Raw genomic sequence first — 17339 nt, forward strand, 5'->3', positions numbered from 1 at the left:
TAGGCAGACTGGTGAAATATAGCAGATGAAATTTAATGTGAAGTGATGCATCTTGGAAGGAAAAATGAAGACAGGAAATATAAACTAAATGGTACAATTTTAAAGGGAGTGCAGGAACAGAGAAACCTGGGAGTTCACATACACAAATCTTTGAAGGTGCCAGGACAAGCTGATGAGGCTGTTATTGTATCCAATTCTGGGCAACACACTTTAGGAAGGCTGTCAAGGCCTTGGAGTAGGTGCAGAGGAGATTTACTAGAATGGTACCAGGGATGAGGGACTTTAGTTATGTGGAGAGATCAGAGAAGCTGGGATGGTTCTTCTTAGAACAGAAAATGTTGAGAGGAGATTTAATAGAGCTGTTCAAAATTATGAGGGGATTTGATAGAGCAGATAGGGAAAAACGGTTTCCACTGACAGAAGGGTTGGTAACCAGAGGACACAGAATTAAGATAGTTGGCAAAATAACCAGTGGAGAGATGAGGAGATATCTTTTAATGCAGCAAGTTGTTATGATCTGCAATGCACTGCCTGAAAGGGTGGTGGAAGCAGATTCAATAGTAACTTTGAAAAGGGAATTAGATATATACTTGAAGAGGTTTGGAAAGAAGTCAAAAAAACAATTAGGAAAGCAAAGAGGAACTACGAGATTAAATTATCAAGGAATATAAAAACAAATTGTAAAGTATTCTAGAGACACATAAATAACAAAAGAAAAATCAGACCAGGGATAGAGCCACTAAGGGATGCACAAGATAAACACCATAGGTAACGATAGCGAAATGGACAGAATTGGTACTACTTTTAAATTCACAGATAACATGAAGTTGTGTACGGTGGAGAATTATTTCAGACAAATCAATAAATTGCAAGCTAATCTAGACAGGTTAAGTGTGGTAGATATTCTTTAATGTGAATAATTGTAGCATCAGGTGTTTGTAATTGAGTAACTCCCAGTATTTTAATGCCATACATCAGTTAAGGGTAATAGATCAAGAAAGAGACTTGAGGGTAATTGTTGATCACTCATTAAAGATATATAAGCAGCATGAGGTGGCAATAGGGAAAGCCAATAGGATTTTAAATCGCATAGTGGTGGCCATTGGGTTTAAAACAAAAAGCACTATTCTTAGGCTATAATAAGGCTTTGATATGGCCACACTTGGAATACTGTGTCCAGTTTTAGCCCCTTCTTTTTTTTGGTGAAGGATAGCAAGGCTCTGGAGAAGGTACAGATGAGGGTGACAAGAAACATGTGTAGCCAAAGGCTACAAGTTATGTGGATAGGCTCCAAGGGTAAATTTATAATTGTTTTAGTTCAGGCAGAATCCAACTCTCAATCAGCTGAACTTATGTATGTCTTGCATATAGTGTGTGACTGTCACATCTAGACATCATCACACCAACACCAGCATGCATAATGATCCTGATTTGTTCAAATCTTCCATTTATTCAAGCCAATGAGTTTTATTTGAGGTTAGAACAGATAGTGAGGCCGAGAATGTAGATAGATGAAGAACTGAGTGTGAGCTCCTGAAAGATAGGAGATGGCAGCTGTTGGTTAGACTTGTGAAAGATATGAAGAAACTGTGTCTTGAATTGTTTGAGGTCGTGCACAATGTGCATATGCAAATTAATGGGTAATTTGAGAGTGAATTACTGATTTGTATGCAACTCTTGTTGAATTAGTGGGCATATAATGCACAAAATCAACTCAAGATTACTTTCGTATCAGCCTATCTGTCATTGTTTATAATCCTCCATTTTTGGCTCCTTATTGACTGGTCTGAAATGTTAGTATTAGTGGTATGCAAATAAACAATTCACATCATGGTCTTTTTCTGATAAGAACATTACATTTTTCTTTTGTTTACAATAGTTGGAAAGAGCAAGCATGTTCTTACACAATTAACTTTGTTGCATCACTTTTTTGAAGGACATCAAACTGAAAGGTTAGACCATGGATCTCAAGGGCAGTCATCTGAATTTATGATTTTTTTCCAAACAAGAATAAATGTTTCATCAAATACCATGATTGTTTCTAAAGACTTGGAGAAAATTATATTGTGTGCAAAGGGGCATCAGACTTCCCATTCCCTAATTATTGGTCTAACACCCCTAGTTTAGCAAGTGATTGATAACTTTGCATTCACAGCATAAAAGGCCAGACTTCCAAGCAATTGCTTGGACTGAGAGAGTTGTACTGATATTGTGAACATTTAGAATAATGTAGCTGTCAAAAAGAAATAAACTTGCATTTATATAACACCAGATCATATCCTCAGGATATCTGTAAGTGCTGTGCAACCAATGGATCACTTTTGAAGTGCAGTTACTGATGTTATTTATGCAAAGACAGCAGTAAATTAGGACCCACAATAAATGAATGACCAATGTTTGGTGTTGATTGGGGAAGAATGTTGGCCAGGACACCTGCTATAAATTGTGCATCAGCAGGCAGATGGAGCCTCGTCCAAAAAAAAAACAGCACCTCTGACCATGTACCATCAGTACCGCACTGAAGTGTCAGCTCAGATTGTGTGTTCTGGCTCATAGTGTGGCTTGAATCCACAAATTCGAGGGGAGAGTGCCACCAATTGAGCATAATGACACTGTTTTGGGGGGGGAAGAGACGAAAACATTTTGGGACGTTTTTCAGATAGTACTATCACTTGGCAGTCTGTCATTTGTATGCAAAGTTAGCCATCACTTGCTAAATGAGGCTTGTTCGAGCATTAATTAGGGTGTAGAAAATCTGAGCAGTGTAATACACTGTAATAATTAAGATCCAGGTGTAGTAGATCTGTGTTCCTGGCATAGGAGTAGTGGTCTGCATTAAATTTGAGAAATATTGGTTGTGGTACTGTTTGTAATTACCTGGAGGACTGGCAATCCACTCACAATGTGGAGATGCCGGTGATGGACTGGGGTTGACAATTGTAAACAATTTTACAACACCAAGTTATAGTCCAGCAATTTTATTTTAAATTCACAAGCTTTCGGAGGCTTCCTCCTTCCTCAGGTGAATGTTGTGGAAAAAAAATTTTTTTCCACAACATTCACCTGAGGAAGGAGGAAGCCTCCGAAAGCTTGTGAATTTAAAATAAAATTGCTGGACTATAACTTGGTGTTGTAAAATTGTTTACAATCCACTCACAGTTATAGATGATGAACTCTTACATAGAGTAAACTCATCTTTATGACTTTAGGTTTTATTGAGACGGTTGGAAAGGGCATGTTCTCGCTACTGTGTGTGAACGTCGAAGGGACCTGATGTGTTTTTATATTTTTAAAATATAAGATTTCCTCCTCCCCACCACCTTTAGACAGACTAAATCACTAAACAGTGAATTTATTCAAACTTCTATAGTGATAGCTAAACTGATCAACAGTAAGAAAGAAAAAAATATTGAAAAATAAGTATTTATTTTCCATCTTGTCAGGAAGGGATTCACCTGCCACAGTTTCCAATAGTTTGATATTTTTAAACTACTTCTCCACTGTGCCATTTTGACATGTTTTTGCACTACAGGAACCTGATGATAATGAAAAATGAAATACACCATAGCAACCAAGATTTTGTTTAAACCTTTTTTATTCACTGGTCATGTTTCAGTATGTTGGTAAACTCAAATAAAAATAAGGGAATACAAAGGTATACAAGGATGGGGATTTCTTAATTCCTGTAATTATGTCTGTCCTCAAGACCTTTTTTAGTAATTGTTTCTGTTATAGGGCAGTGGAAAAAAAAACATGCATTGCACATCCATTCCTGCCATTTGTGTTTTTTCCCCCTAGAAAGGTTGCTGCAGTTATGTGTGAGCAGTAAACAAGCCCTATCTAATTGCACCAGTATCCGGCACAAATCTACATACTTAAAAATGTAAAGCCAATATTTGCATAATCATCAGTAGCTTGACAGACATGGTATGGAAATATTTTCATCCTATCTGAGAGCAGAAATAATGGCTTTGCACCTGACATATACAACCTTGAGGATAATTGGTGTGGGTGATATCATTTTCATTTAGATTTGTATGGCTTAGTTTGTGTACTTAATGTCATTTCATGTTTCTGAAATTGATGTTACTGTATGAGAACATGAACAGAATTTATTAATAACTGTTCCTTTTTATGAAATAACTATGCCCCAAAAAGCCTTCAGATCTGGAATTGAGTGTCGGTAATTAGATATTTAAGTACATATAATGAGCTTCTGCTGGGTTTAGGGATGTGCTTTTGCTTTAACAAGCAGTTTTGGATCAGGAACATTATCATGCAACTGTGCTGTGCTGTTAACATTTACCATATAATTTTTGCTTGTGTATAACACCAGTTTGTTTCCATATTTTTAAGTTTTGAAGAATTAAGCAGCAGTCATAACCAGTAATGCCAATGCATCATTATGCATTCTTCTGTATACCAAACTGCTAAACAGTCTTCCAAGGCAATTTATCAGATGACCGTATCCCTTCAATTCCACATCATGAAGTGAGAATTAGCAACTAATGCACAGGCAAAAAGACTATCACTTGGTTCAGCTGCTACTCTGCTTTCATTCGGTTTACAAAGTAGTACATTGCAGGAATGCATGTGAAATGAATGGATTTGCACATTTCTAGTAAGTAGCTATGTTATTCTCACTGATTGCTATTGCAGTATTGGAAGCAGCATCTCCTCCAGCAAGGTACAACACACCTCCGATCTTTCAGTGAAACTTAGCAATGTGTTAAGTTAGTGTTGAAAAGCCAGCATCATTTTGCAGGTTCTATACTTTTTTTAAACATAAATACAAACACTTAACATTCAAGGAATTGAAGTATGTACTCAGTCAATAAACATCTTTAAACTCACACTCTCCTAAATACAAGTATTTACAAATTTTGTTGTAAATTTTCTTTTATAAAGTTGCCTTGTAATGAACAACCAGTTTGCACAAACTACTGTACAATAAAAGCAAGTGCTGGATGTACTTCCCCCAACTGGAATAATTTAGGTATTTTTTTTAAACTAATCAAATGACTTCAACGCAAATGAATAGATAATGAGCTTGTTACCGCATAGCTGTAAGTTTTCCAGGTCTGAAGACCAAGTAATTATAAATTTTAACAGTCTACAAAATGTTGAAACTAAGGCATATTGATTTTAACCTATCCTTCGAGTATCTGCTGTGTACGGCTTCATGCTTTTAAACACTGAAGAGAATATATTTTGCAAAGTTTCCTGTGCGTTGAGGTGCTGTCTGAATAATTTATGTCTAATACCCTGTTACTTCGAATACCTTTTTACAATTTACAAATTGGTAGGATTTTTATTGTCGTTCTGTGACGGGACCTGGTTAGTTCACACATGTTCCGCATGAAGATTTGTCAGGCAGCTGTGCAGGTGTTCATGTGCGATCTGAAGCACATCTTCACTTTTGGTTTATATTTCTCAGAAATGTTATTTTTCCCTCTGAGGAAAGAGAGGTCTTTCCACAAAGGGGGGAGAAAACCCCAAAATAAATACAGATGAGGGAGGCTAACATCTCTTCCCCCCCCCCCCCCAAACCCTGTCAAAGCACCTAACTGCCTCGAATGGTTGTCGAATTTTTGCTTCCACTACCCGACCTGACCACCATGCAGAATGATTAGTACATGGAATGAAGAAGTGCCTCTTGATATCAGTCCTGAATGTATTTTTTAAACCAGTTTGTATCTATGTCCAGCCCCCTCCTTCTATCATAAAGCTTAGACTTGCACATGTAATATGATCTACAGACCGAAAACCTGGAGAAAATAATGGGGACTAGAAATCTCACCATGCGGTGGTCTTTTCATGTCTGGTCATGCTAGTAGGCAGCTATTGGTAATATAATGAAGGAGATAGTGGGAAGAGGATAGTGAGGAGGGGATGGGGGTTAAATTTCAAAGTAGGGAAACATGAAGCTGCAAAAATGGTTACAATTAAAATATATGCTTTGTAGTTTCCCCAGCGTTCATTGCACCCAGTTGCGTGCAAACAAAGCAGAACAAAGTCTGCCATTTTCACTGAAACACTTCAAATTTAAAAGTATTGTACTTTTATGATCATTGATAGGGGTGCTGAACAGCTGGACCAGACAGCATGCATTGTTTCTGTGGAACAATTTTTAAACCACTGGAAAGTATCGTCCAATGATGCACTCAATCCTTTTGGACTTGTGCAACAACAACTTCTTCTATTTGTATGGTGCCTTTCACAGAACGGAGGAGAAACAATGAACGATGAGCAGGTGAGAGCAGCAAAGTTAGGAGGTGGATTTTTGAAGGGGTTTTAAAGGTTAGGGATAGAGGTAGCCAAGCAAAGACGTTTGGCAAGAGATTTCTGCACTGCAGGGGTACTATGGCTGAAGTCTCTACTAATAATGGTAGAATGAAGGAGAGGCAAGGGATTCACAATAGACCAGTGTCAGAAGAGCAGAGGGCACAAGCTTGTAAATGCAAATATGTAAAAAAGTGTTGTTTGTGAAATTCTAAGGAAGTTGCCTTTTAACAAACAACCTCTACAGGGCTGGAAATGACTGCAGAAACAGGATGGAGTGAGGCCATGGAGGGATTTGAAGAGGATGTTTGAGTCAGTATGCTGGAAGCTAGTGAAGGCAGGCGATGATTGGAGTGATGGGTGCACAGGACAAGATACAAGCCACAGAGTTCTGGATAGCCTGAAGTTTATGTGGGGTGTAGCTGGGGAGGCCAGTGGGAAGAGGGCTGGAGAAATTCATCCTTGACATGACAAGCACGTGAGGGTTTTGGTAATGAGATAGTGGCAAAGGTGTGGGATAGAACTGAATGGCCTTGGCAATGGATCAGATGTGGGGTAAACCCCACTATGTGTTCAATTAAAGAATTCTAATGTTGTTTAAGTGGATAGTACCGAACAAAGTGTTGTACCAGGTCCAAACTACCACTGGGGGAACTAATTTTCAATAACAAAATGTGAGAAAAGCCTAGACTGATATTGAAGAATACCACTGAAAATATTACTTGAAAACATCTACATCACAGTAAAAGATCAATGAGTACTTCAATCTTTACCTCTGATTGTTCATGTGTACAGGATCTCTGACTGACCTAGTTATCTGAGACTCTCAAGCACCAGCGTCAGGGTTCCTGTTGTCCAACCTCAGGCCTCCCAATCCCAAAGGAAATTTAAGCACATGAACAGTAAAGATGGGTTCCAGAGACCACATACAGTAAAAAGCATGAAGTTGGAATGGCGATGAGTCACTCTCCTCAGTCCTGCTGTAGTGGTAAAAATTGATACTTCTGAACCCATGGGGGAAGACTATGACACAGTCGCTCAACACACCAAATGGCCTCAGAATGGAAGCCTTTCAGTTAGCGAGCAGTGCCTCAGCTAGTTACTTCTTTTGACTGTTCATTCTAAAGAACCACAAACTCCCAATGTTGTAACTTCAGGAAGCAGAGTCTGAGTACATCATTTCTTCCTACAGAGTCTGGGATGGGGAAGGTCCAGCCTCTTTGGTGCTGTATTGGTAGATTGATCCAGAATGGACTGGTTCATGATTACCTTACACCCAAACGGGGTTTAATCTTTGAATTAAGACTGTTTACAAATCTAGATATGGAATTAGATTCAGTAAGGAAAATCTTTCCTCAACATCAATAAAGATGAAATACAGAGTGCTGCAGGTTGATAATGGTCGGTTTCATTTGTCGAATTAAAGAAATTATTAGTGAGATTAGCTTGTGTTGTTTTTAATGTACTTTCATTGCAGAAATTTACATTTGCACCAAACCATTCCATGGCCCTATATGTGCTTGTAGTTCTCAAGTAGGGGGCCTATTAAGGCTATAGTTTATGATCAGCATTGCTGATTCATGACTGTACCAAAAGTATTTACAATAAGTAGCCATTTAGATACGAGATTGCGTCCACCAGACGTGAACAGGTGTTAGAAGCGACCATTTACTCAGTCTCTGTGTCACAATATCCCTACAAACATGACATCAACAGGCAGTACTGTCTTGTGTGGTAGGAGACCAGAGTTGTTGATTCTAGTTCTTGTGTAACATCAATAGCTGTGCCAATGCAATCAATACTGGAAGCATGTTGGCCCTAACTCAATTATTGCCATTTTCCCTTAGCAACCATTAGTAACTGTCCATAGCTTGCAAACACAAGTCCAAGAGTTTTTCATCTTGTGAAATCTTTGTCCTCAATGAATAATTCAGTCATTTCATATAAAATTAGGCACCCCAAGCTCACAGGTACTGAAGTCTTTCTTGTTCCACTGTAATGCACAATACTGGCATGTTCCTTTGGGGAGGAAAAATCTGTTAGTTAATCATCCATTTTCTCCATATTTGGAGAGGATTTGAACCTCGACTTCATTACATCTTTGATTTATACAAAAATAGAAACTTATTTGGGATGTTTTATACTGGTGAATGGAGTAATCAAAACTTAAGTCCCGCCTGTTTCATAGGCTCTGGGCTTCTCACTAATACCATTCAGTTCAATGAAGCAGACAGCCTTACACCATATCTATGTGGCATCTGCATCTTGCTTGCTTTACAGAGTATTTTAGCTGCTTAGCCCATTGTGTGTTGTCCTTTCTCCAATCCTATGATTTCAGTGATTTTCATTTATATCTTGTACGAGTTCATTGGCGTTGAAAGAGACAGCTGTCCATTCGGAACCACTTCATTCCCATCATCCTCCAGCAGGCCTGAAACATCTGCATTAGGGATGCTGTCATGGTAACTACTGAAGCTTATATTATCCTCTTTGAGCTCAATTGTCCAGAACGGAGCATTTAGCTTCCGATTTCGGTATTCCCGGTAAACATAGACACCTGCCACAAAACCCATAAGAAGGACGACCACAGCAATAATAACTACCAATACCACGATGTTGAACCGAGTCCATGATATTTCGGGTGTCACAGGTTCAGGCGTGCTCACCGTGCTCCGAGAAGTGCTTAATAAAGTTGACAGGAAAGTCTGGGTTTTTGTATATAACGTACTGTTTGTGATTAAAGTTGATGGTGACATTGTTGTGCTGGTACTTGAAGTTGTGGATGTTGGAGTGGAGGCTGTCGTCGGCACTGTAAGTATTTCTGAGGAGGGGGAAGAGAAAAAGAGTTAATAAATACAGCAGAAGAATGGACCGATTCTATCCAAGGTCGGCCACACATATTATTGTGTCATGGGAGAGCCCAAGTATTGGAGCAAATCCCAATCAGAAATTTAAACCTTTCTTGTAAGTCTCCCTAAGGCACTAAGTGACCTGTAAGGCATTAGACTCTGGCTTTGAGTACAACCATTTTGACACCTCTGGCCAGATACTGTCTAGTTTTGAAGACTAGAATGCAGCCATTTTGGCTTCCTCGGCTGATGGGTTGCAGTTATGGAGAAATACTTCCTATTTCTAACAATACACCAGCGATAGAAGGTATATGCAACAGGAACTTCCTACAGAAAGGGAGTGCCAGCAACAGGAAGAGACGGCCTGAGTAATGGGGCAATTCATAATAGGCATTTAGTTTTTCCATCAATAAATAAACTCCTTTGCTCCCCCCCATCAATCCCTTCCTAAAAATATACCATAAGGAATTATGAAAAATCATGTTATATACTACATAATTGAAATAGATGTGTTTGTGTGTGTAATATATATTTTAAAATATCATTAACCCTCTCATGTCCCCCATACAGATTGCTGAACAAGGATTCCCTTTAATTTTTTTCACTTGTATATAATTTCTGGAGCTGGATGCCAGCCTTAGATTGGAAAATTTATCTTTAAGTGAGAAAAAAAGAAATCTCTCCACCCTCACTCTAATTGAAACCACTTGAAACAAACCATGACAGCAGCATTCACTGCTTGAATAGCAATTACTGGTAATAAAATATCTCTTGCTGCTTGTTAACATAAAACTAACCTACTGTGACAAAAAAAACCCAGGCGTTTGTATCAATCCTCACCGCTGTTCTGATCTGCAGTGTTAAAAAGGTGCATTTAGCAATCTGTCTAATAGATTACAGACAGTCTGCAGTGACCAGTCATTCATTTTGAATAATGAATGTGCACTTCAAAACAGAACACTGAATAATGCAATACATCATAATATTCGAAAAAGAATTGTCACTGAGTTCTATATTATCGTAAATTATATGCATAAAAAGTGAAAAGTACCTAAAACCAATACAGTCCGAGCATACTTGGTAACCGTTGCTGTAAAAAGGTAAGATCAGTAGTTTAATTTGTTAACTGCTATTTCTTAAAATGCTGAAAGTCCAGCAGGTGGCGCCATTTCAACAACTTTCAGCAGAAGTGAAGCAGACTTTGTTCTGAAATATTCCACTGTCGCTAATGGTAGATGATATAAAATAAATCCTAAGTCAATATCTTTAAGGATATGAAGATCATATTATTATGGCGATCATTTGCCAATTCAAATGTTTTTTTGAAAAAATAGGAAACATTGCTTGCACTTGTCATTTTTTAAACAGCTCACACATATACAGTAAATGGTGATAGGTCTGGTATTGATTTTGGGGTGATTGCAGTAAATCTGTGATTAAACCATATAACTCATGCCTGCATGTTTGAGTTATGTGGTTTATCACAGCATGAAATCAAAATCAATATCTCACGTGATACCATCTAGTATCTTTTCGGTGCTGCAGACTGTATAAAATTATATTATTGCTCTTAAAGAAAAAATCTCAAATCTAATGGCTCCTGAAAGTTAACTGGAAGAAAAAAAATGGAAAAAATTACACAAGTTTCTGATGTCAATTTTAGGACCAGTCTGTGCACAGATGAGCAAAGAATCCCGCCCCCCACCGATATCTCTGTAGAATCCAGACCTTCCAAACTGCAGACGTGTTAATTTTGCATCTGCCTCTTTGCCGGCAAATTGCCAAGAAAAGTTTAACTACACTTAGGAAGGCCGGTGGTGAACTGATGCTGAAGATATAAAAATGTAAGGGATATTATATCCCTTGATTTGCAGGACTTTTTTTCTGTTTCAGCAATGAGTAAAGAGGTAGAGATTTAGGGTAGGAAAAAAAAATCAAGATTGATGGAGTGAGCTGAATTGTTTTTTCTTGTGCCTGGATTCTTGTGTTGTTAAGTATTGGTCAAACTGAACTAGATGACAGTGCTTCCCTGATTCAATATGTGAACCAATTGACTGCAGTGACAGTGGCTGATATGGATGAATAAAACAAATGCATTAATTTGACCTGCTCTCTCATATCCAGAGTAACCCAAGTATTAAATCAAAGTCCAAAGCTATTTACTTTATCAGACCATTCACTAGGTGCTTTATAAATAAAACTGCTGCTGCTTTTTTTTTCCACTGAACGGCGTGCATTAATCCTGACATTTTAAACAAAAGCAAGCACTTTTTGTGGCAAAAGAACTAGAGGCGACATGAAGAAAAAAACATTTACGCAGTGAGTTATTATGATCTGGAATGCACTGCCTGAAAGGGTGGTGGAAGCAGATTTAATAGTAACTTTGAAAAGGGAATTGGATAAATGCTTGAAGGGGAAAAAAATTGCAAGGCTACGGGGAAAGAGCGGGGGAGTGGAACTAATTGGATAGCTCTTTCAAAGAGCCGGCATAGGCACGATGGGCCAAATGGCCGCCTCCTGTGCTGTATCATTCTATGATTTGTAGCTTTGCACTGTGGAAGATTTTGAAGAACATTTTTAGCACTGGAGGAGAGAAGGGGCTGTTTGACAAATAATAGGTTGCAGGGGCTCGAACATAAACAGCGAGATTTGCCTGGGCATGTGGCACACGACACAGCAGGACTTCGACTGGTGCCCAGCAATCCTGCAATTCTATCCTGTTGTATCTCCGGTCTAATTTACATTGTGGGGGAAAACTGCAGTATAATGCAAAAAAAAATTCCTAAAATATTTTTACAGCAGTATTTTTTAAATATATTCTGTCAATCTGAATTAATGTCATCCATATGGTGCTGAAGATAAATAATTTATTCTTTCAGCTGGTTTCACACAGTGTTTTGCTGGTGCAGAGTGCTTTTAATACAAAAAAAATCTGATGAGAGAAAACAGCAACATGAAACAAGAATCTGCATAAGAAACGCAGATAGTGCGTTTTAAGTAATGCTCATTAGATTTTTGCTGACCATTTATTTATTTCATGTGGTCTTTTGGCTTCTTCGACCTGGCATGAGCAACATAAACTTCCACAAATGTCAGGAGCTGCAGGCCTGGGAAATCAGATTGTCTTGTGATCCTGCTGTACAGAAAGGGCAGCAGTGATGGTCAGAACGCCACTGAAAAAATGACCGTGGTGCAGACCCCAATGTGAGCGTAGTCTTCATTTTAAAAAAAAAATTAATTTGCCTTTGGTGACACAATAGCTTGGACTACCAATGCCTGATTCCATAGTTGTCACGGCATCCACACCACTGGAGCACCAATTGGAGCTGTGCTATGATGGGCAATGCTATCCAAAAGCCATTGACTTATTTCTCTTTCCCCAAAGGGCTTGAAAATCAGCAAGTTTCTGCTCTAGTGTCACACCAGCCATGTGGAAAAGCATGAAATAGTTTTGTCTATCGAGTCAAAGAGCTCGTTGGACTGCACCTGAACCACCTAAGCACAAAGCCAATGATATACTTTTGAAAGATATTTGGCTACCCGGTGCACAGCCATCTTGTTTTCTCTGTATTGTTTTTAAACTGGATCCTTACCTTTTCGGCAGTTCCTTGCCATGGGATTCCCTACGTATCCTTCCGCACATTTCTCGCAGTTAAAGCCCATTGTGTTTGATGTGCAGTTCAGGCACCGTCCAGATTTGGGGTCACAAATCGGTAGTTTGCTGTCTGCGCTGGTGTTGTTGTTGCATTCACACCCCACACAGATGCTGTCTGAATTGTAGTATCCGTTGGCACACTCGTTGCAGTTGGGGCCGAAGTAGCCTGGCTTGCATTGGTCACACACTGCCATGCCTGACTCTGCACAAGAGGCAAAGAATAAGACAAGTCTTAGAAAAGAAGCTTCATCAAAGCACAGCACTTGATACAACACCAACATAACTGTCTGCATAAATGATCCCAAAGGTCTTATGACTCGTGGCAATCGGGTCAAAAGATACATTTTCCCTTTCAGATAAAGCAAACCCTTGCATTAGAAAAGCCGCAGTATGATTTGTTCCGGTTCAGTGTGCACGTATCTTTAGTGTGTTTGGGACATTGCTGCTGTGGAGCTCTTTATCTATCTCGAAGAATTCAATAGTCATCTCAGTGGGCTCTGATATTAGGCAAATTTATATGTACATACGCAGAGAGCAACAATAAAATTAATTAAAAAAAACAACAGCACACTTCATGTAATGAGGTAAAATTATGTCAGAAGATGATTGTCCGCAGTAGATCATTGTAGTGTGCTTGTACCTTTAGTACAATGATATACTACAAGAGATATTTGGCAACCCAGTGCACAATAATATTTTTCTAGAATTGCAGTTGTGTCAACCTGTGGTAACACTCTTGCCTCTGAGTCAGAAGGTTGTGGGTTCCACCCTCACTCCAGGACTTGATCACCCAAACTAGGATAACAACAGTGACAGTGCTTCAAAAGCAATTCATTTGCTGTGAAGCACTTTAATTCATCCTGAAGACATGAAAGGCACTATATAAATGCAAGTTCTTTATATTACAAAGCTGGTGATGAAACAGAAAAAAGGGGTGTATGACAGATGTCAGGTTGATAACACAAGTGAGAACCAGGCAGAATATAGAAAGTTCAGAGGGGAAGTGAAAAAGGAAATAAGAGGGGCAAAGAGAGAGTATGAGAATAGACTGGCGGCCAACATAAAAGGGAATCCAAAAGTTTTCTACAGGTGTGTAAACAGTAAACGGGTAGTAAGAGGGGTGGGGCCGATTAGGGACCATTAAGGAGATCTACTCATGGAGGCAGAGGGGATGGCCCAGGTACTAAATGAGTACTTTGCACCTGTCTTTGCCAAGGAAGAAGATGCTGCCAGAGTCTCAGTAAAGGAAGTTGAGATACTTGATGGGCTAAAAATTGATAAAGAGGTACTGGAAAGGCTAGCTGTACTTAAAGTAGATAAGTCACCCAGTCCGGATGGGACGCATCCTAGGTTGCTGAGTGAAGTAAGGGTGGAAATTGCGGAGGTACTGGCCATAATCTTCCAAACATCCGTAAATACGGGGGTGGTGCCAGAGGACTGGAGAATTGCAAATGTTACACCCTTGTTCAATAAAGGGTGTAAGGATAAACCCAGCAACTACAGGCCAGTCAGTTTAACCTCAGTGGTGGGGAAACTTTTAGAAATGATAATCCGGGGCAGAATTAACAGTCACTTGGACGAGTGTGGATTGATTAGGGAAAGCCTGCACGGATTTGTTAAAGGCAAATTGTGTTTAACTAACCTGATAGAGTTTTTTGATGAGGTAACAGAGAGGGTCGATGAGGGCAATGTAGTTGATGTGGTGTATATGGACTTTCAAAAGGCATTTGATAAAGTGCAGCATGGTACGCTTGTCATCAAGATTGCGGCCCATGGAATAAAGGGAGCAGTAGCATCATGGATACAGAATTGGCTAAATAATAGGAAATAGAGAGTCGTGGCGAACGGTTGTTTTTCGGACTGGGGGGAGGTCTACAGTGGTGTTCCTCGGGGTGGTCCTGGGTCCCCTGCTTTTCTTGATATCTATTAATGACTTGGACTTGGATGTACAGGGCACAATTTCAAGATTTGCAGATGACACAGTGAGGAGGATAGTGATAGACTTCAAGAGGACATAGACAGGCTGGTGGCATGGGCGGCCACGTGGCAGATGAAATTTAACGCAGAAAAATGCGAAGTGATACATTTCAGTGGCAGGGCGGGTTGAGAAAGTGGTTAAAAAAGCATACGGGATCCTGGACTTTATAAATAGAGTACAAAAGTATGGAAGTCATGATGAACCTTTATGGTTCGGCCACAACTGGAGTATTGCGTCCAGTTCTGGGCACCGCATTTTAGGAAAAGTGTGAAGGCCTTAGAGATGGTGCAGAAGAGATTTACTGGAATGATTCCAGGGATGAGGGACTTTACTTACGTGGATAGACCAGAGAAGTTGGGATTGTTCTCCTTAGAACAGAGAAGGTTGCGAGGAGATTTGATAGAGGTATTCAAAATCATGAAGGGTCCAGACAGAGTGGATAGAAACTGTTCCCATTGGCAGAAGGGTCAAGAACCAGAGGACATAGATTTAAGGTGATTGGCAAAAGAACCAAAGTTGACATGAGGAAAAACTTTTTTACACAGTGAATAGTTAGGATCTGGAATGCACTGCCCGGGGGGGTGGTGGAGGTAGATTCAATCGTGGCTTTCAAAAGGGAACTGGATAAATACTTGAAAGGAAAAAATTTGCAGGGCTATGGGGATAGGGCGGGGGAGTGGGACTAGCTGGATTGCTCTTGCATAGAGCCGGTGTGGACTCGATGGGCCGAATGGCCTCCTTCCGTGTGGTAACCTTTCTATGAAAGGTTCAGCCAAATCTAATTGCTGTTGGTGGACCATGTAAGGCAACGAGAGAGTCCTTACACATGGGTTAAATTTTACAGAAGTACATAGGAACTAGTTTGGTATTTTAATATTCAGTGCTTCATTATCTTGTGATTAGAAGGAAAGCAGCATGATATCTCATGCCTTTCAACTTTTTAACCCCCTTCTCCCTCATGTTTTTTTCCCTCCAGTTGCAGAAATCACTGTTTAAATATGATTCTGGGTTAACCTTCAGATGGCAGAAAGGTAGGCCTCCCTCGTCAGATTTCCCTCCATCCACGGACAGCCCATCCTCAGGAAGCATGACTCTAAAGGCTTCGATTTGAAATGCCAGTTTCCTGGTCAGAGATTCAATGTTCAAATGTTGAGCTAGGCTGCTGACATGTTGTAATTTACTGATGTATCCTGCTGTTGCAAACTTGTGGCATTTTGACACCATCAGGCTGCCGTATTTTGGCATGCTCAGGACGCCCTGAACTGAACAGACAATCACAGCAGCGACTTACCTCTTCCCTGATTCAACTCAAAGTAAACCAGTTACCTGACCCACATCTGCACTGTCGTTTTATTCACGCCAGATTCCCACCAAACATTAACGCAGACCAGGGGTGTTGCCAGCTGTACAAGGTGTACACTAATCTGTACACTCTTTTTTGTCCAGCTTACCAATGCAACAGCTGCTCCAAGGGATCAGCCCAAGAAATCGCTGGGGTCCTGCTTCACCTCCTTCGCACGGGCAGTCCTGGTGGCAGCTCGTGCCTGACGCCACTGCTTCTTCGCTCCAGGAATAGACTCTGTGCAACAGGCAGGAATTCCAGCTCCCTACACAAGACTCTGATCCTGAAGCAAAGCAGCAGCATCAGGAAGTGAGATCACAAAGGAGGGAGATTGCCTCGGTGAATTGATGGCATCAGAAGGGGAGAGGAGTGCTTCTGTTCAGCTAATCTTTTGGGAGTTGATAGTTTGGTTGGGTGTGTTGAACGTGGATAAGCCCAATTATGTAGATAAACTTATTTTCTATAATGTTATTAAAGAAAGAAAGAACTCGCATTTATATGGCACCTTTCACGACCTCAGGACGTCCTAAATGCTTTACAGCCAATTAATTACTTTTTGAAGTGTGGTCACGATTGCCATGTAGGAAATGTGGCAACCAATTTGTGCACAGCAAGCTTCCAAAAAACACCAATGAGATAACGACCAGATAATCTGTTTTTAAGTGACATTGGTTTGAGGGATAAATGTTGGCCAGAACACGAGGGAGAACTGCCCTGCTCTCCTTTGAAATAGATTTAAGGTTATAAATCTTGGTTAATTTTAATTCATTTTTATTTAACTATGAGTACCATTTCTATTGTAAAAAGCAAAAATTTTGCAGGGGAGCATATACCTGAACTCGACGGGGCAGGGCAGGGAGGGTGGGGGTGGATCGTAGAATTTGTTCAGCGAGTGCACAATTCTAAATCTGCTGCCCACAGCCCTGAATCTGATAGAAAATTTGTTGAATGGAGACACTCACATCTGATGCTTGACTGGAAGCAGCTGTTTGGATTTTGTACTCCGAACCAAGAGATCAGTCAACAACTAACTGTGCAGTGTTAACAGTTGTTCAGTCCAATTAAAGCACCACTCTCACCATCCTGACTGTCTTCAGGTAACTCCTCACAGACTAGGAAGTGAATCTGGTACCTCGCTCATCTGTACAGCTCAGTTACTCACTGGATGAGCTTACTAAGGCAAAGGGGAGCCCACGGAGAAGTGATTATTAAGACTAGTTTCATTATATTTTG

General features: G+C 40.0%; 1 protein-coding gene across 1 annotated transcript in view; it reads right to left on the bottom strand.

Moving 5' to 3' along the window:
- Window positions 1-3577: 3577 nt before the first annotated feature.
- Window positions 3578-17339, bottom strand: part of LOC137300521 (multiple epidermal growth factor-like domains protein 9) — a 252252-nt gene continuing 238490 nt past the window's right edge. The window contains exons 5-6 of the mRNA XM_067969622.1: window positions 12725-12988; window positions 3578-9103 (exon numbers count right to left, since the gene is read on the bottom strand). Coding sequence (XP_067825723.1) covers window positions 8631-9103; window positions 12725-12988 — 737 coding nt within the window. The 3' untranslated portion in view covers window positions 3578-8630. The remainder of the gene's footprint in view (window positions 9104-12724; window positions 12989-17339) is intronic.

Source organism: Heptranchias perlo, chromosome 31 (assembly GCF_035084215.1).
Source record: "Heptranchias perlo isolate sHepPer1 chromosome 31, sHepPer1.hap1, whole genome shotgun sequence".
Classification (NCBI taxonomy): Eukaryota; Metazoa; Chordata; class Chondrichthyes; order Hexanchiformes; family Hexanchidae; genus Heptranchias; species Heptranchias perlo.